At 41.3% G+C, this 21,315-nt stretch overlaps 1 protein-coding gene across 1 annotated transcript in view; it reads left to right on the forward strand.

Moving 5' to 3' along the window:
- Positions 1-21,315, forward strand: part of LOC104350435 (N-heparan sulfate sulfotransferase 4) — an 83,343-nt gene that overhangs the window by 15,206 nt on the left and 46,822 nt on the right. Inside the window, exons 2-3 of the mRNA XM_086463968.1 lie at positions 15,260-15,347; positions 20,357-20,511. Coding sequence (XP_086320094.1) covers positions 15,260-15,347; positions 20,357-20,511 — 243 coding nt within the window. The remainder of the gene's footprint in view (positions 1-15,259; positions 15,348-20,356; positions 20,512-21,315) is intronic.

The following is a 21,315-nucleotide window of genomic DNA, read 5'->3' on the forward strand; positions in this document are numbered from 1 at the left end:
AAGGCAATAGAAAGTCCATCCACTGGCATGAGGGTACAACAGGCCAGGGTAGTGCTGGTTGAACACCCTTTGGGCTAGAGTAAAATCACTGAAACCATTTAACTGACTTAACACGGGGGGGGGGAGGGGGGGGGGGGCGGGGATCTTGGGCTGAATCATGTACTTTCATAAGTGCTTGTCCTTGTTTTCCTCTATTGCTGTATTGGACAATATCCTGTGCTATGCCAGTGTAAGAGGACGAGCTTGTAAATGTGAAAAGCTACAGTTCATCGCAATGTGTATAGACACAGGTATGGGCCTGTAGGTCTACATGGATTCAAAAGGCTGGAAAGAGCTCACTGTAGGATGGTTAAAACCTAAAACCAGTCTTCTAATATTCTTCTGCCATTAAACTGATCAAACCCAGCTAATAATCATCATCTAGAAATATTATGGGTTTAGTAGTTTCAGTGGCTGGTTGCTGGTGCTATAGGCTCAGTTGGCAAAGGTTTGAGGTGTGCTAAACCCCAGCAGGGGAGAAAGGGGGCGAAGAAGGGGGAATGCAGAGCCCATAGAACAGCTTGAGAAATGAGGAAAACTTTTCACAATGGAAAAATACAACCTATCTTTTAGCTATTTCTCATCTTAGAGTTGCAAATTCTTTTCAGGATTTGAATGTACACTTTGTCAAACAGTCCCATTTGGGTAGCAGAGCATTAACCAAGTAAAACCTAACAGAACAGTCCAGTATTTATGATTTTCAGCAGCTATTCCCATATAAAATAAAATTATGGCAATCCTCCAAAGCTAGGAGAGTAATAGAACCTCTCGCTTCAGAAATAAGTGGAAATTTAGTGTAACATCTACAACTAAAAGGTTGATACTTTTCTGAACATATTTTTCACTTTTTTTTAATGATCCTAAGTTACGTGGATTCATACTTCACACTGAAAGTAGCTACAGTTTTCAATGGGAATGTTTAAAGAGAAAAGTACTACCTATACCGATTAAGATCAAAAGCAATCAGATTTAAAAGTTAACTGGCTCAGTAATGCCACTTTCTGTCTGCCACCAAAATGCATGTGAATGGCTTTGAAATAAGATTTAAAAAAAACAAAACAAAACAAAACAAAAAACCTAAATGAAACTCCCCTTCCCCCCACCCTCCGCTTTCTGTACATCTTCTGTTTTGAGATAATACTATTCAAGCATTTTATGTGCTGGTGAGCTTAACTTTCTTCACTGTTCATGAGTGCTAGAAACTTACTCACCATAAAGATTAACAGCTGGTGTTCTCATATATGTGAGAACAGAGAAAAAATAAAAATTTCAATTATTGTGAGACTTATGAAAGGATCACAGACATTAGAAACACTGATTTTCACTGTATTATTGTCATCGGACATTATTACGCTTGTAACATATACCCTTCTTCTAAGGTGTGGGCTGAATCTTTCACCAAAAGCTATTCCCTGTAGAAGGCTTTATATACCACAGGAATGTGTTCTCATACAAATGATAAGTTAGGGAAAAGAATAAGAAATTTCAAAATTGTGTTCCCATTCTCTTCCATGCAGCCAAGAAAACATGTCATAAAAAGACATCAGTAAACATTCTCTGATTAAAAAAGGCTTGCTAGAAATGTTTACTCTCCCTTTCAAATAATTCACTTTGTGTACTTACGGCATAGCACAGCATTCATCCTGTGTAATTTAGAAAATCAGGGATGAAGAACTTGAAGAGAGCTCAAGCATAACTTTCTAACAGGAAATACTTCGCAGACGCACGATACTTGGGGAAATTCAATGCATTCCAAGCCAAAAAAGGTTGTTTGTCAGAAGAAGTTTTAGAAGCCCTCAGGATAAGTCACCCCTGTCAAGAATGATTTAGCTATATCTAGAAAGGGATGAGCTCCATCAGACAGTAGGAAATTCACCCAAAACCTCTTCTTCTCTCTGTTGGCTGAAATTCCCTGCCAGACCACCCACTGATGGGGCAAGGGAGCAGCTACTCTGCTTGCTCAGGGTCTCTTCCAGAGCCCAGTGAGCAGTCAGTCCTCTTCACCACTCCGGGGGCTTGGGATGGGCTGGCTTGGCACAAGCATCTACACAAGGTTACGCTGGGAAAGCCACAGGGGACCTTTGGGATAATTTGGTGTGACATCCTAAATAACGGGGTGTAGAAACTCATCCAGCGATCTCGGCATCCAGCTTCATCTGTCACAACCAGCAGAAGCCTGGATTTATCTGCTGCCCTTGGATTTGCCTTGGGTTGTGGTGCCAGGTAGAAGGGCTCCCTGTTATCAGAAGTTTCCTTCCTAGGAAGTCACTGGAAGTGCTGAAAGACTTCTTCATACTTTTTGACAGTTACATCGTACCACTTAAATTTCTCAAAGGAGCAGGTTTGAGGGGTTTTTTTCAAGTCGTTAATTCAGAGTGATCTGAAGAAGGTCAGTACTTCAGTTTTGCTCTAATTTTCCCATTTTTTTGAAAGGTGCGGTGATAATTTTTAACCATACATCTATGACCTGAAGCATTTCCTCTGTCTCTTGGAGAGATTTGTTCTCTCAATTTTACCTAAAATTAATTTTTTTTATGAAAAAGTAACCTACTGGAACCTCTGAAATGGTTGAGTTCAGATTTGTCAGCCTCATTTGGTCACCTGATTTTATTGGAGAACATACCGGCTTTTGATGTTTCTATTCAAAAGAATTGAGTAGAAACTTACCATGGGCTTTGCCATTTTTCTTTGGACCTTCCAGCTTCCTTCTCTGTACAACCTACTATGCTGTCTTCAAGCTGTGAAGGATAAAAAAAGCAGTGGTAAACAAGAGGATTTTTTGGGGGACAGAGGAATTTTGAACCTGTCTTCGAGAACAAAACAGGCTTTATCTCCCTCTACTCTAAACTTGAAGGATGTGGGGGTGGCAGAACAGTCTGACCTCTGGTAAAAGAGATTAGAATGGTATAAAGCAAGAACATTTGCTTACAATTCACTTTTCATTTTACAGAAACTTCTAATTCCATTTAACAAACATGATCAAACCACTGAAGTGAGCACCCTAGATAATGCAAGACAGCGTCATGAAGAAGGAAGAAGGGTCACAAAAGTTAAGCTCTGTTAGATAAGCATCAAACTTCTCAAAAATATTAAAGTGCAACTCCTAATCCTAGTGATTTTTAAAGCACATCCTTACCCATCAAGATTTTGCCAACTCCAGTTTTCAGAACACCTGATGAAATCGTGGAAGTCTCCACAGCACCACCGGGGAAAGCTGGGTGATAGGAGTTTCCTAGTAAGCCATCCTTTTGTTCAAGAACACAGAAAAAGTTTGCACTGTCACAGATTTCTGTAGTCTATTCGATTTTAGGGACTTCAGTTCTAGCACAGTTACACTTTTTACAGACTGCAGCCAGATGTCTAATTGTAACCCACTGAGGATAAAGGAGGACCTGTAAAACTAACAGATTGATTAATACAATTTGGGCTTTCTGTAAAACAGAAGCATTCCTAGATCATTGGAAGTAAATGCAAAGGAGACTGTGATACGGGTAACTTGTAACTTGGTTGAGAAATATTCCACAATAATTTAAAAGATAGCCACAATATTCCACAATAAACTGCTTTTCCCGATCTTAAGACATTTTTTCTTTGCCCCAAAAGAATACCAGAAAACAGTTTTATCACTTTGCTGCCATGAATGCTCTCACTTAGAGAGAAACTAAGCAACTAAGTGTGTCTTTTTCTACCTGTTCAGGATCTGCCTTCCTCTCCCTCCTGTATAGCAGAGTGAAATAGATGGGCAAGGCTAGACTGGGAAAGGACAACGACTGCTTGTCTTCTTGCTCCCACCTATCTCCAAAGCTTCTGAGAACACCTCAGCACAACCATCAGCGTTTACAGTGTCCACAGGCACTTTGTAGCTGCTGGCAGAAGTGCTGTGCCTGCCCTGCGCTGCCCAGGGATGTGGCTGAGTCACCATCCCCAGAGGCATTTAAAAGACATATGGACATGGCCCTTAGGGACACAGTTTAGTGACGGACTTGGCAGTGTTGGGTTAATGGTTGGACTCAAGGATCTTATGGGTCTTTTCCAACCTAAATATTTCTACAAGTCTCAGGTGCTCCTCAGTATTCCATTAACTTAAAATTCCTGGTTTCTGATTTTTACAGAAAGGGTGGGCAACGGACAGACTTGCAAAGGGGAAAACAAATAGCAGACCACAGACACAGGTGCTGTGTAGCTGCTAGAAGTGATGGGAAAGGTATGTGGAAACGATTTGAGTGAATGTTTTGAGATTCCCATTACGTACTTCAGAAGGGGTTATAAGGAAAGACAGCAATTAGCAATAAGAAAGACAACAAAATTGGAAAACTGCACACTGAGCGTATGAGCTTAAAAACATTTGTTCACAGATAAAAAAGTGCCGAGGAAAGCCATGTTTCTGCTCTGTCCTTCTGCATTTGGATATTTTGGACATTCCCTTTTTTTTACCACTGACAGCAGGAACAGGAGCAGAGAAATTAGCAATTACGATGGTTTCCTTATTCCCCTCCTAGTCTGAAAGCTTTAGAAGCCCTTCATTGAAACATATGGAGGTACCTCCTAAAGCCACTAGTCATACCCGTCATCGCACGAACACGCCCATTCTAAAAACTGAAGGACAGACCTGAATTTTGAATATATCACCTCTGTTCCAATCTCTCCTTTATGACTGAATGTGTGTTTAAAAACATATAAATCTTAATTCCACTACAAAGCATATACATCAGTTAGTTTTTAAGCAATAAATTTAAAGTAGAAATTTGAGATTGCTGGTAGGAGTTCAGAATTTTGAGATAAATGTCCATGATGAGAATTTTAAAGATTTTTTTTTATTGTTTTGACAAGGTTACCCGAGTAAATGATTTCCAAAGGCAGTAAAGGAGCAGAGAACCATACTGATTAAACCTTAGTACATCCAAATCCATAAATTAAAGAAGATAAATAAGGCAGCCTCCATTAGTCCAGTCCTTAAATAATTTATAACAAGTGAGTGCCCACCTATAACAGGTTGGGATTTTTTTGTTTGCTTTTTAAAAAGCAATTCCGAACAACCAAGAAACAAGAGAAAGAAAGATAGCATATACAACTAAAAGGAAATGCAGTTGTTAATGTTACTTATCCTTTATCATGTATTCCTATCATACCAAAGAAGGGGATGCTTTGATCTTTTTTTGGCACAGGCCAAACATTACTTGAGAGGAACTGTAAATACCCGTCTCTGTGTTTCACTGTTAGTGACACGGAGCACAATGACTGACACCAATATTTTGCTGCAACAGGATCACGATTGCTGAACGTGAGTTTTTTATTAACATAGTATTTTAAATCTTTACACCGTCCCTTTAAAGCCTCAAGATAGTTTTCCTGTTCAATACTTATTTTAGGTGGGTTTTTTTTTTTATGATTAATCAGAGCTAGATGATGGTTCTGCCTCTGCCTTTCTGGCCTCTCTCACACTAGCACTCCAATAGAATTACAGCCAGACAAACCCCACCTGCCTTGTGTAGGTGTGGATACTGGGCAAGATGTGAGAAGCAACCCTTTCCTTGTACTGGCCAAGCAGAATTGCACCCACAGGGAGCATGGGAGCTGGGGCTTTTTGCTCTTTAGAGACCACGCAGCCTCTGAAAGGAGTAGAAAGTAGCAGAAAACAGCATAAGGCTGCCAGCAAAATTATCAGACTGCAAAGAGAAACAGCCTTCGTCTCTGCAACGGGCTGGGACACGCGTCTTGGCAGAGGAAAGGCTCTCACAGCACACCCCGCAGCGGGGCTGCCTGCCTCCACACTAGGGGAAGCAGGGACCAGCTCCTTCTTCCAACCCGTCATTCCAAGCCTGTGTTGGGCGCAGGCTACGGGCAGGAGAAGCCAGCTTCGCAATGAGGCAGCGTCCTGCTGCTAGCTGCCGTGGGCTCAAAGTCTGAGGTGGGAGACTGCAGGACCCCAGTTCAGCGGCAGACCCAGGCACAAGACAAATAGACCCTTATGTCCAAGGGGAGAAGGAACCAGCACAGAAAGTTGCAGCCTCGACCTGTTTTTCAGATGAGCATCTCTTAATGAAGGGCTGCCTTTACTGACTCTGCTGGGAGGCTACCAAACCATTGCAGCTGAACAGATTAAGAGAGATAGATAGTGGGGAAATCTCACATTTCAGCATATTTTCCAGCACAGTTTGCAACAATAGGAGGAGAAAAGGTTGATGGACATCATGTAGATTCTTCAGTTCCTTCCCAGAAAGCTGAGCTATTACTACAGCTGCTAAATTCTGGCACAAATGATGAAAAGTTAATTGCGATGTTGTTAACATTGATATTGCTGTCACGTTACAAACAAGGAAGAAGAAATCATGCCCTTGCAAGAACACTATACCTGGCTTGTCATCTCAGAGAGCAAAATATCACAGCCTCCTGTTGAGTGGAGAGATGGCCTGAGAGAGTATGGGAGAGCTATTTAAATTAGACTAAGCATTCCTGATCATGTTCTTCGCTTTAAAAATTGGACTAAAAATCCTTCAACTACAGCTGGCAGATCACCTTCCCCTGATTCCCAAGCCTGAATAGCCTTTCTTCAAAAAATTTCTTTTGCTGAAAACACTTAAGCTTTTGAAAAATCAGAATTGATAAGAAATAAGCTCTAAGCCCCTTCACTGCCCTGCTGAAAGTGCCACTGGCTCCTGTCCCCACTGCATGCAACCTGCGGGGAGGGACCTCAGTCAGCAGCGGGGCTAGCGCCAGCAGGCTGTCATCCCCACTGCCCAGCCACAGGGAATCACCACCCACTCTCAGCTTGGGCACGTGCTAGTTTTTCCCCTTCCAGGATTTGTCAGCAGATTTAGTTAGTATTCCTAAGAAATCCTTCAGAATCAGCAGTGACTTTAATATTAAAGACCCTCAGTGACTTCCCAAATAGGCTGTAAATCTTCTCGGCGGATAACACCGACACAGAACAGCAATCACTGCTAGCAGGTAACCGCTGCAGCCATACCCTGCTCCTACAGCACCAGCAGCACATCCCGTGGCTGCTCACTGCCGTGCTTCATGCCTTTGATCTCCCCCAGCCAGATACTGCTGGAGAATTGGAAGCAATTGCATTGACTCACCTATGTGGTCCCAGTTAAAATAAACCCTGGCTTTTTATTAATGCTCTTCATTTTTAATTTATACTTTTTGCACTGTTAGACTGTCCCCTTGCTCTTCATTTGAGCTTTTTGTTGCTAGATCTTCTATCAAGTACAAGATGGTTGGCTATGAATTCCTTTTTCCAAGAAGAGAGACTGAACGATTGCCTTGGCTATTTATTTGCCTGCACCCACAGGTGTGCGCTTGGCCAAGGTGCTCTCTCACTGCTGGGGTATCTGTGTCACTGTTGCAGCATCATCTCTCCTGTAGTATTGAACCAAATGCCACCTTCTGAGTTGTCAAGTGATGTTCTTAGCCAGTTAGTCCCGAGTAGCTAGCAAATTAGGTGCAATATCACCCCATTCAGCTGAAGCTAGCCTTACTTTTACCGGAACAGATGCATTCCTCCATGATGAATTAAATGCAATTAGACTCCTGACAGTTTTCTGACTCTAGGGTGGAGTCACGAAATAGTAGCAGAAGTAGATCAGATAAATTGGGTATTCCACTCATAAAGGAAAAATAAATTCTTCTGTTTGCAATAAACATATTACATATGAGCGCAAAACACAACTTTTTTCTCGCTTCAAACAAACCCACACATCCTCTCAGACCTCACACTAAGACAGCTACTCGAGGGAAATGCTGAACAGACTCAAGTAATAGCTCTATAATAAAAAATAGATCTGCAGGCAGAGCTGGCTGTGTTCAGCACCAGAGACGTTCCTATTAATTATTTATATGGCACTATAGATTAGCATAGTACTTCACAGAAATAAACACAAGAAGTGATGTCCCATATCTCAGGAAGGCAGGGCAATGGCCAAAGCCCTGCTCGCCTTGCTGGGTGTGGCAAGTGGTCTGCAGCCAGCACTGGCAATTACACCATTTCTGTAACGCACTGGTTGAAAAGTGGCTTAAGAGGGAATGTAAATCTGTGAGGGCTGATGGTTGCCCATCGATCGGGGGTCTGGTTAACAGCAATTCAAATCAGTTTTGGCGTAGGGAAAACAGTGTGAGTGATTTCAAAATCCCATTAAGGATTTGACTGACTTTCACCCCTAAACTCCTTTCAAAATCTAGCCAGCAAATCAATAATGTGAATCCTTTATACTTCCTACACCATAGTATTAAAGAATTTTCTTTTAAAATTCTGTTATAAGCATGTGAAGTGGGCTGAAATCCTCACCACACAGAAATCAATGACTCAGCTTCACTGGGTTTATAAATTCCCCACCAAGTTGTGTTTTAAGAAGTGCAGATACAGCCAATTTGATTGTCCCTCTTATGGCAGAAATTCGTGCTCCAAACCAAAAGCTCAAACTAAGAAACCTGGCCTCCTGATCTTGCAGTGACCCTGTCAGTGATGTCAGGCTAGACACCACTTTAAAAAAAACAAAAAAACCCCAAACAGTTTTCCTAGCAGAAAAACAACGACTAGCTATATCACACCATCCTTACGATGGTTACTTTGATTATTACTATTTCATGGTAGCTCTATGGAGACTGCATCATCTTTGAGGATTGCCAAGACCACATCAGGCATTGTTAGACTTTTTTTCCTACCACAGATTTGAGGGAGGGAGCAAGAGTAGGAAAAGGCAATCAAAAGTCACATCCTGACAGCAGCTGCTTGCAATGGAAAGAAACACTGTTGAAAGTATTCTTTGCTTTTTTTTTTTTTTTTTTTCTTTTCCCTACAAATATTCAGCTGAAAATCAAGAGCAAAACTACTGCTTTGTAGCCCTCCAACTTTCCTCAGACCACCAGCAAATTTCTGCATAGAACAGCTTAGGAATAAACCTCAGGGCTCTATAACTGCAAAAGCATTAAGGACAGATGTTAGGAACAAAAATGAATAAATGCACTAAAAGCCTTCTTGGTATTAATAACAAGCATGTACCATAGAAGCCTGAGAAAACTGTCTTGAAGTGAAAAATACAGGGAAGTTTTTCATTAAATCTTAAAATAATCTTGGTTGGAAGGGATTTCTGGAGGTGATCTAGTCTAAGCCCCTGCTGAAGGCAGAGGTAACTTCAAAGTTAGATCAGACCATATCTCAAAGGACAGAGATTCCCCAGCCTCTCTGGGCAACCTGTCCCAGGCAAAAATCCCATGTACTAAGCAGTGTATATAAACATCACGTATAAAAAGATTTATTGTAAAGAATATCTACATTTATATATTTGCACATATTTATAACTTCAGCACATATAAATAAATAGTAATGTGCCTATAGTGAGCGTATATACCTATTTTATGCACACACACGTGCAAGAAAAAAAAAAAGCCTGCAGCAGTGGAATCACTACGCTGAGCTAGGATCCATTCCCAAACGAATGCCGACTCTGAGTAATAGCAAGTTAGCCCATCTTTGACAAGATTCTCAGTCACATCCCTCAGATGCTGATGGGGCAACGTAACCTTGGCCATGTAACCCTGGGATGCCAGACACTGGCACATCCTCCCGTGCCAGAAGCACTTCCTAGAATGAGTCTGCGGAAATAAACAATTCATGATGACAGCGAGTTATATATATACTGAAAAGAAGAAATATCTGACTTCCCCGCCTTTCTTTGGCCTCCTTCCAAACTGCATGAAGAACTACCTCCTTCCTCATCTGCCCTCCGTGTTGTGCAGTCCTCTCCTCACGGGCAGGCTCTGTAGTAACTTAGGACGATGTTTCCTCGGGCAGCTCTACTTAGTGGAGCGCCCCAAAGGCTGGGGACCATGGGCACCATGACCAGAGAGATCCCTGCCACAGACACAGGAACCTCCAAGATCTCGAGTTGCTGCTGCTTCCCAAATTTCACATACACAATATTGACTCTGGAAGGCCACGCGGAAATGTTTGGCTTCCTGCTCCACGTAGGGATAATGTTGAGTCCTGCAGATCCTAGGTCCCTCCTAGGCTTCTCCCAATGATCTCGGACATGTTCAGCAACTTCTGGGAAGGTCACACCTGCAAGAGTCAGAGATTTGGTTCAGTTTTGCAGAAAAAAATATTTAGAGCTGCTTTAAAGACATTTTGACAGTTTCAGATTTTACACTAAACAGTGTCTATGTTTCACAAACTGTTGAGATTTTCCTCCAAAAGCAGATTTTAAGTTTTCACCAGCTGTTCTCACAGACACTGGTCCTTTCTTTCCCAAATAATACCCTTCCTGTCTCTAACACTATTACCTGCGATGTGAGCAGCTTCTTGAATGAGAGGCACATGAATCTATGTCTGTTAGCCTGCCTTTAAGATGGTGACCAGGTATAACACGGTAGACAAAGGACAAGGAGCTGCATATTACCTCCTGTAATTACTCCTTTTTTGGTTTGACTTAAGTTTCAGCTCTGTTTTTTCAAAGAAAGGGATCACCAATCACCTTCAGGTGCATTTGCACACACACAAATGCACGGCTGTATATACCTGTCTCACGACAAACAGTCCCCAATATTGATCACATTTGCCTCACTTTCCCCGATGAGAAATATGAGATTAGTTTTTGTTGGCCCAATTAATCTGGCATCTGTCCTCTGCACCCTATAAATCATTGCACATGCAAAGAAGGGCTCATGCTTTAGCAGTAGTATTGATCCACAGAGACCTTTGGGTTAGGAGTCAAGCCTCTTTAATTACTTTGGCTGACTTTCAGGGTTGTTTTGGTGGTGGTGTTTTTAGGTTGGTTTTTTTTTTACAGTATCTTGGGAAGACTAGTATCACGTTTTAGTGCTCTTATCACTTAGATTTGGAGTTTTGGTCCCCAGAGAAATACTTCCTACCTCAGCCTGGCCTGCCCATGCTTGGCATCAAAATCAGAAAAAGTCATTCTTTTACTTTCTCTAAGGATTTGATAACCTCTACACTTTCTTTAGCCAGAGGTGTTTTGACCTTTAATTAAAAGGAAAATTTGTTGTCTTCCATTCAGAAGGCAGCAAATAATGAACTCATTAAAATGAGGTTAGTGTTCAGGCCTTAGAGCAATAAGAGCCGAAGTCTCATTAGCAGCTAACAATCCAGAACACAGCACATAAATAAACCTAAAATGGCAGAGCAAAATGCCTTGGTGCATTAAATTTGAGCAGAATCAAATGTTTACAGTCAATGATGTCTGGGGCATGAAGTTTTAATGTACTTAATAAAGGAAAGCAAATTGCTTCCTATTAGGCATGAAATGTGACTGCAGAAATTGCCCCAAAAAGTTTATTATGTAAATGAAGGATAGAGTCATAATTAACAAGGACATAGCAGGAAAATATCACTTCTTCTTAATAAATGCACCAATTACAAAGAATAAAGACATGGCAACTTCAAATCTACAAAAGGTAATTATATGGATTCATGTAAAAGACCACTGAATGTAAATGCAATGTAAAGAAGAAACCCTATCTTGTGGATGTCACAGAGAGAAGCCTCATTGACGAAGCAAAGAATCAATTAATAAAGTCAAACCCTTGAGTTCTGAGAGATTCCAAGCAATTAAGGTTTTGTATTTGAAAGAACAGCTCGGATTACCTTATAAAAACCCGCACTTTGCTCAGCCTGGCAGTGAGGCATGCCTGTTTGTCCATGTGCAGGTGTGCTCCACGGTCCTTTCCTTGGAGAACGAGAATTATTTAACACGATCTATTTAACTGTCCAACAACAAAACAACAGTGAGTTCCAGCTGTTGCTTTAACACACCCCTACGAGTCCAATGGGGAATGCTAATTGTATTTTCACATGCAAGTAGCTTTCCTCCTCTTACAGTTCTTTTAAGCCCCGGGACTCAGGGGAAAAAAAGTAATCCCGCTGACTCTGAGGAAGAGACACACACTGGCAGATAGAACTTAAATACTGTGGTCAGATGAAATATCTAGGAGAGTAATCTTCTCTACAAAATAAGATTTGTCATGTTGTGGGGTGGGTTGTTTTTTTTTTTTTAATCCACTATATGAATTTCCCTCTGCTGAAGTTGTGGGCAGCTCCTGCCATTTCTCCCCTAGTGAAGGCAGCCGAGCTCAGCGTGCGATGGAGATGGGATGGGACAGGGACAGGGGAGCTCCCAGGGAAGGAGGGCTACCAAGGGGAGCTGGGGGCAGCACGGCAGGACCAGGCAGTGTGTGAATAGCTCTCTTTGCACCTGGCGTTGGGTAGGATTTCCAGCTGTTAAAATTCAATAGCCCATCTCCACCCTGAAAAACCCTTCAGAATTCAACAAATACCTTCTGCCTCGTGTGGAAGCTGCACGAGTCCCGGAAAGGTTTCTGGCACTGGATGCCAGGGATGCGCAGCTCCTCCACCCTGCACCATCCAGGAGCCGGAGGACTGCCCGAGCAGCAGTGGCTGCCCCAACAGGCACACAAGCGGGGGTTCACCCACCCAGGAGAGGGCGAGAAGGGTGATGGAAGAAAGTTGCCTGCTCTTCTCCTGCTGCGGCACTTTGTTGCGTGCTGTTAAGGTCCGTGCCTACAGGAGACAAAAGTTCTCATTATTTACTGTGCAAAATTACCAGTGAAGGTAGTATGAGTCATTAGCAATTTTGTTTGAATATATATTTGTCAAAAACAGGGAAGGCAGGCCCTAATTGGTTAAATAGAAATTGTTTTTTTTATATTAAGCACGTGGAAGACATTAGCCCCCACTTTGCAAAGAGGCAAATCGTGACAAAGTAAGTTTGGACTGACTTAGCTGACAATATCTTCTTAGTATTAAAACTAGGCAAGGTCATGAAAATGAAGTTTAGCTGCATATTATATAAATTAATATGCATATATGGAAATGGCAATAAAAAAAGTCTTTAGGACCAAGCCAAATCCGGTTTGAGTGACAGATTTGCCCTTTACACAGAGAAAAATGCTTGACACATTGCAGGTTACAGGATTTACATCTTAATCCTCGCTCTGTGGTTTTAATGAGACCTCACTGGGCTGGAAGGCTTCTGCCGATCCCGCAGTTCTGTCATCTTATTGAGACGTGAGTGTGCGGGAAATCGGAGAGAAAAACCAAAGTGATATAATGATGTTTGTTTCGTGTACCTTCTTTACTATATGTTAAGCGATGATAATTTCTCAAGATGTTCTTTCCTCAAAGGGAAATTTAATTGATTTTGCTCAGCCCATCAGTCTTTCTCAACATACATAAAATGCTCTAGATAGCTTGGAAAATTACATTCTAAAATATAATGACTCATATTCTATGCTTGTGACTTTAATGGTTTCAATTTAGTGCCAGTTTTTACCAACTGAGGATTTTCCTCAATGTCTTAGCTAAGTGTTGATCTCTAAGGTTTTACATTTTCTCAAACATTTAGTTGTTATATATTATATAAATATAGTCCCACATGTGAAATTGTCACAGGATTGAAATAATCAACTTATTAAATGTCTGGCAAGATAGGCTGGAAACCATTCTGCTATCTTAATATTTAATGCCAAAGCACAAGATTTACTGTCATTAGATTGCTTTATTTCCTTTAGCAAGGAAAGGATTTTGCTTGGTGACTGTTGTAGCTGATAACCGCTATCTTTGTTTTATGTCTTCCTTCACACGCAATGTTTCTATTTAAAAAATGAAGGCAGATGCACACTGTCTGACAATCTTTTGTATTACACTCCCAAGCTGCCTGGCGCCCAAATGATGCCTCGTTAGAAGGTGGCTGTTAGCAAATGATGCTTAAGAAGAGGCTTGTGCTCCAACACGGACAGTGCCCAAATATCTGTGTAATTAGGAGGGAGTCAGCAACTTTAAGAAGCTAATGTCCTACAGCAAATGCTGCCAGTAGCTGACAGCAGCTCCCAACCCATCGCAGTGCAAAGGAAATATGATAAATCATGAGACCACAGAAACCTGACCTGCTTAGTTCAGCTCCTCTCTGGGCTAGGTTTGCACAGGCCGTCAGTCTGCGTCCCAGCTGCTTAAGCCCTGGTTTCATCATTTACGCTGGACTGGTGACACTTTTGGTTTGTGGTCACAAGTAGAGTTTGGCGGTGGTGGTCATTTTTAAATTGGGCCAGTGGTGTGAGCAAAAGGGCAGAGCTATCTTCCTGCAATGTTAAGTGAAATTACTAATGACTATACAAAATGTAATTTTTTTTTTCAAATGAAGGGAATCATTAGCTGGACTCAGACTGTGTGTAAACCACTGTGTTCATTTTGTCTTTGAACTGTGCAGGAACATGAACTTTTGATCAATGGAAATATTATTAATAGGTAAGGGGAAAAGTTCTCAAGAGCCACATAATGGAGACATAGAAAATTGATGGAAATAGAGCTTATAACCCATGCAACATTGGCAAGACCAATAGGGAAATAAATGCACTATCCATCTCACATATGTAGCACGTCCAAATTATGTGGGCTGGTGATTGAAAGCGGACAGATATCTGTGCAGCAAGGACTATCTTTAGAAGCAATGCAGAGTTGACAACTAACAGTAAATGTAGATAGCTCACGAAGGCTGAACCATCTCTTCTTTTTCTCTAGTGGCTGGAAATATGTCCAAGAAAAAAATGGATAGGTGACTTCTATAAGCAATTCCTCTGTTCCATTTACATTGTCTGTTGCTTGGAAGAGAGAATAAAAATAAGCAGGAATCTAGTTTCTGACATGAACACTACTTCTGCCATAGGTCAAAACCAGAGCTTTGCTTATTCATGCTTAAGCCTGAATTTGGTATTCAGACACAATCAAAAACCTTTCTGCAGGTAAGTAAATCCCAATGCCTCCACACCCGGCTGGCAAGTAGTATTCCTAAGTTTACTTTGGGTCTTAAGCACATTTTATCAAGCTTCATACATAACCCAAAGCATGGGTGACTTAGTGATTTAGCATATTACTGCCTCTGAATAGCTGGATTAAGTTCTGCCATAGATCACTGCAATGTGTAGTATCTTGGTCCAAGTTACGGATCCATCACCTACTTTGGTACTTAGGTATAATTACTAGCATTGCCAGACCAGCAAAATCTGATGGAACAAATTAAGCTCACTGTAACAGTCTTATAAAAAGAATGAGCCCAAAAGAAAATGTGGAACACTTAACAAGATCTTTTTTTTGTATCTCCTCAGTCGGACACAACTTTTAAAATGAGCCATTCCAAAAATTACTATTAATTTTTCTAAACGCATGTTAATTTCTTATTTATTTCAGGCTTTACTAGAGACTCAAAATTTACTGCGCACTCAGGTTGCAAATTTTACCTTCAACCTTGGATTTTCAGGAAAATTTTACCACACAGGTAAGAAGGAACTTCATGCTCTCAGGTAGCTGCAGTTAAATAGGTGACAGGATTGTAAACATAGCTTTGAACATGCCCTTTTTAAATAACACGTTGACTCAGTGGAGCAGTGGGAAATAGATGCTCCACCATTTCAGCATCCAGTGTCTAATTCAGTGTCCAAAGGGGCAAATGTACTCTACGGATGAGCTTCTCAGGAACACGTAGATATCCTCGGTGCTTTTCTGAAAGATGTGTGGTACTAAATATTAGGGTTACAAAGGAGGCAAAGTAGCTGCTGAGATCTCTATAACATCCCAAAAGACAGGACAGCACAGAAGACCTACTAAGGTTTGTCCAGTGCGACACGTATGATGAAATAGAAAAAGACCAGAAAAATCATGTCTCATAACCTCTGAAGAAGCAGAAGTGTTTGAACAGGATGCACAAGATTTTGTTATGACTGTAGAGGTAATCTATCTCAGTGCTCTGCAAATCAGGAGGGATGATAAAAGGAAAACAAGATGAAAAGGAATTTGTATTGAAACCCTGCTCCTTTCACACTCCATGCAGTAACAAGTTGTACACTTGCCCTGTGTTTCTGTGGAGGATTAGGTGCTTTTACATCTCCTCCTCATGGCTCTTTTCTCTCTTTTGCTCCACTTCTCTACAGGACAATATCCCTTGTTTTTAATTTTCTTTTTTTCCCCTCCTCCTTTGCCTTCTCCTTAACATTTTGCTGCACCTCCACTCAGGTTTCTCTCTGCTGCCACTGAGCCATGCTGCTCCCTAGTACTGCTAAGGCAAAAAAAAAGACATTCAGTGACTCACTTCAAAGGAGACACCTCCTGTCCTTCTCCTTTCCAAACCTCATACCCTTCCCACCATTGAAGACTAGCTCCAAAATCCTCACCTGTCAACTCATTCAGTCACATTTAGTGACACTCACTGAGTGATGCTAGGGAAGCCGAGAAACTTATCTGGAGCAGAGGAGGAGGCATTACAGCAGCAAGAGGATGGGAGGGTAAGTTTAACAGTTAGGAACAATGCAGCCCCAGCTGTCACGGGCCATGAGGCAGCTGTGGAATAAGGCAGGTCACCCCTCTCAGAGTAGGCAAAGCCAACCTCCCCTTTTCATTGCTGGTATTTGAACACCAAACAGATGAGCTTACCCAGCCCTTATGTCTCCAATTCACCACCCCTTAGGAGACAGCAGAGGTCCCTGGGAGAAGGGGAGATGAGGAATCATTTGAGGGATGAATCGAGAGAAGGAAACCAAAACTATGTACTTGTATCTCTGTCGCTTTCAAAGTCCAGGCTGTTTTCCCCTTGTGCAAGCACATAATGCTAAGCAACTGCTGCCCAGGAAACCTTACGGACTAAAGATATAGGCTGGAGAGCCTGAGAAAAATGAGAGGTAGAGAGAGATGGAATTACTTGCCTGGAGTCATATAACAAGCCAGTGGCAGACCTATGATTAGGGAGCAACTTTGGAGACAGAACTTCAGTATTCTCCTCACTTCATCTTGACCTGCCTGTGTCGTTATTCCTTCTGGAGATTAATCAGACGCACACGTAATACAGCAACATAAAGAAAAATAGCCAAAGGCTCTGAGCCACTCTAAAGTGGGATACAGCTCAGTTGTGGCCATCTGCACAGTAAAGCTGGTATCACTCGTTAGTGTCCACTGCAGAGAAACGTAATTCAAGGAGAGGAGGAGGTGGAGAAAGAGATCATTTATTATAAAGATTATGACGTACTGAACAGTGGCTGGCACAAAACACGCAGCCTTTCTACAAAATCGAACCCCTGACCTGCCAATACATTTTTTCTATGTTCATCCCAACAGCCTCCATACTGTCGTCACAGGTTTTCTTGCCCAGCTCATACACCGCTGGCCAATTTCAGATTTGCCACTGCTGTAGAGAGAGAAACAACAGGAGAGCGTGCATGTGCGCCTGTCCTCCTAAGGCTCTCAAGGCTCACAAAAATAGCACAGAACTACTTAATGAGTTGAAGCATGTCATTGCCTCCGTTAAGGGACCTGCTGCTGCCTGTACTCACTGATGCATCTGAGTTTTTAAGTGAAAACTTCGTTTACAGGTTGGTGGTGGCATTTTGTCATATCAGCTTAGTGGAAAGGTTTCAAAGTATTCTCCATGCAATATACACTTTATTGACTCATTATAAATAAAACGTGGAAAGGTATTCTTTAATTACTGTAAATGTGGTTTGTTTACCCAGACAGGCTCTTAGTATCAGATATTCAACATGTTTTATTAGCACACTGCAACTGCTGTGCCTTCTTGCGTTCCTTAATGTGTGATTTTGCTCTCCTTGCCAAATCTTGGATCATTTTAAAACTACAGGAGAGAGATGAGCATGGGAATGCGTTGGCAGATTAAACAGTTATACATTTTCATCAAAAGATGTTGCTGACATCTGTACTACAAACACCAATTCAAGCTGGTATGCCTCCGTACAAGTACAATAGCTGACACATCGGCCTCACTGCTCATCATCTCGCCACCACCACCATTCCCTTCTGCGACACTGGTAAACTATGCACTTTAGACGTAACGCTATTAGCAAAAAACTGAGCAGACCCTATTTATGCAGTTCTAGCAAACACTTTCTACCTGTTCATGCTGTGGCAATAGAAATTAAGATGCTCTCAGGACTTGCATTTAAGATTTATAAGATTATTGATAGCAACTTCAAACATTTTCAGTTTTGAGCTCAAAAGAGACTTCCAGCTTATGGTTGTAGTTTCAAAATTATTTATTATCTGCAAAAAAACTTGAATTATTTCCTACCTGTGTGAAGGGCAAAGCAGATGTATGTTCACCTCCTTAATCTTAGGTCTACCGTATTTTTCAGATTTTACATTAAAATGAAGAAAGTTACATAAAGAATGTTGATTGCATAAGAAATTAAAAGTTAAAAATCCCTTGTTTTGCATCCAATACTCTGAACAAGGGCCTGGGCAAAAATATTTAAACAATATAAGCACTCACCAAATGGTCCATTAAACCTTTGCCTGAGATCATTTGGAACTAACGCTACCTAAGAATTTATAAAATCAAACAATAGGTTTTTTTAAAGGCTTGAAAAGAAAATTATCCTCAAAAGCAACACCCCCACCACATGTTAACCTTCCAACCTTTCTGTTTCGGGTCTGCCATTACAGGGTGGGGTTGTTTTTGTTTAAACTGGAAAGGGTTATGCTTTACCTTGTTTGATTTTTGTTACAGCAAAAAAAAAAGGCACAAAGTTTGACTAGTTGTATCTAAATTTACAAAGAAATTAGTAGGAAAAAATAAGATTTTTAAGTAGAGTTTTTAATAATGAAATTATTTCAAGAACCTACTTCAAAGGTTAATGAGGCACTAAATTATACTTTGACATAAATCTCACATCAAATGATTGTAGTTCTTTATATATTTCAAATATCCCCTTTTTTCCCCTCTTCAATACCTTCTTTTTTCCCCCTCTTCTTCCCTACCTTCAGTTTTCTCCCTTTGGGTTACCAGAGATCTTCATCAGGTTCACAAACTCCTATCCCTTTCTCTTCTGTCTCATTTTGAAAGCCTGTGTTAAGTTTCTTCACCCCATCACATTTCCCTTGCACGTGTCAGGTGACTGCAAGTGAACTACACCCCCCAAAAACCAAGAGAGCGGTCACTCAGCAAATGCAGCATATACAGATGTTTCGCACAGGGGAGCAGCCATTCACAGGAGGAGCAGCCCTCGGTCCCTTCTTTTGAAAAAGGATTTCCCTAGAAAACAAGGTTGTTTTCTTTTTCCAGCAGCACTCCCACCAGCACGAGCGAATTTCTTAGAACTTGCAGGGTGCTGCAAAGAGGGGAGTAAAGTGGTTCAGTGGCACCAGGAGAAAGTTTCAAAGAAACAGTCTTGTTGTGTAGTAGCACTCTTCAAAAAACACTGCAGAAGTTGAAAAATAAACACAAAGAGCTGAAGTGCATGCACCAAACAGACATCTCTGCATGTTCCTGCCTCATGCCACTAAGGTAAAGAGTGACATCCGTGGATCATCATCTTCCAGTGAGTTTTGCAAAACATTGAAAGGCTTGTAAGAAGACAAGATACCTATGTTTGTATTAGTAAAGTGATTTTGACAATTATTTCTTTGACTGAAGCTAAATAAAAGCATTTAGATGGTAAAGGAACAAGAAGGAAGGCTGCTAATAAACAGAATATTGTTGAGTAATTTGAGGGTGAAGTTCCTGAAATGCAGTTTTGGCTTTCCAATTTGAAAAAGCGGACATATCTCTGCAGAATGTGGAAGCAGCGTTGTATCATTACTCAAATGGAAGGTTTTCTTTATTATAACCACACATGCTTGCTTCTGCCTGAAGTAGATACTCTTCACTAACACAGGAGCTTTTATTGGTTTTACTTCAAGATTAAACCTGGCAAAAATTGAATACTGAACCATAGGAAACAACATTTGGAACCCCTTTCCTATTACAGCTTGATGTTTTCCACCTAATTATATTGTGAAACCACCGCAAACTTGTTTCTCACTTTACCAGAACTTACCAGATTTCAGTTTAAGGAGGCTAATAATGAGCTGGCCACACATGCAGTGATGGGGTTGGCAAGACTCCGGCACACACTCTCTGTGATGCCACCTTGGCCAGCTACAACCATGCAGTGTCTGGCGGGACCAAAGCAGGTGGGTACAAGTCCATCCAGTCCCCACCTTCACCGGGAGCCTGAACTTCTAAATACTCCTAGTGCATTACAGAGCACAACAATCAGCCCTTGAAAACTAATTCTTGTCAGAATTACTGTCAGTTAACACCATGATGCCAGGAACAGAAAGGGATAGCTACCACCCGTGGTAATTCACCTCACTCCTTTTGTGACATGGTAGAGCTCGTCTGCAGCACAGTAAGGCCAAGCCCACTAGGTTTTATGGCAGCCTCTTCTGTTTAGAAAACAATTATGGGTATTTTCCGCTGCTGCTTTTCTATTACCCTTTTTTTCTTTCTTTCTTCCACAGGGACTGAAGAGGAAGACGAAGGAGATGACCTGCTGTTGAGATCTGTGGATGAGTTTTGGTGGTTTCCCCATATGTGGAGTCACATGCAGCCTCACCTCTTCCACAACGAGTCGTCACTGGTGGAGCAGATGATCCTCAACAAAGAATTTGCAATAGTGAGTAAAAAAGTTGCCAAAAGGTTTACTAGGATACTTTTGCATATTATAGCTATATTTTCCAAGCTGGTTTTGTGTTTGTTTATATTATACACATATATGCTTACATAGATATGCAAATAAGGCAGCAAGATTGGAAACTCAGCCGAAAAAAAAGCCTTTCTGTGACTCCAACTTGAGCTGAACTTTGTCTTAGCCTTTTTGACTGACACAGGCTTTCTGGAGAAGCAGCAGACCTTCGCCCAAGCAACCTTGCAAGACCATAGGGTCCAGAAGCAGTAAAAATTCAGCAGATAGCAGCTGGCTTTTTAAGCTTTAGGAAGGGGTTTATACACAGGTTATCAGCTTCCTGAAGTCTGGTGCAAACATCCTCAATAGGAGAGGGAGAAAGTTACAGTGAACCCTCAATGTTGTGTATGGTTTATGAGAAATCTTGAAGACAATGAAGAACATAAGTGAAGCTGCTGGATTTCACTGAGCTTTTTTAAGATGACCTGCTTGAAAATATGCTTTTTACATAGCTAACTGATTGCTAATACTTATAGATAATGATGTTTCATTTTTGCTCATTTGTGTTGTTAACTTACAAGAGCTATCCTCCTAGCATTGCCCAGAGCTCAGAGTACTTGTACTCCGAGGTCGGGTGGAAACTATTTAGAGTCCTTTCAGAGTAATTCTGCTTGCTTATTGAGCATGACAAAGAAAACCTGAAATCTATAAATGCTTGCTTTAGAAAAGACACTGTGTGGTCTTTGACAAGACGTAGAAATGCCAAGCAACCAGAGCCACTCAAAAGAGCAGAGT

This window comes from Leptosomus discolor, chromosome 4 (assembly GCF_034619465.1).
Source record: "Leptosomus discolor isolate bLepDis1 chromosome 4, bLepDis1.hap2, whole genome shotgun sequence".
NCBI lineage: Eukaryota > Metazoa > Chordata > Aves > Leptosomiformes > Leptosomidae > Leptosomus > Leptosomus discolor.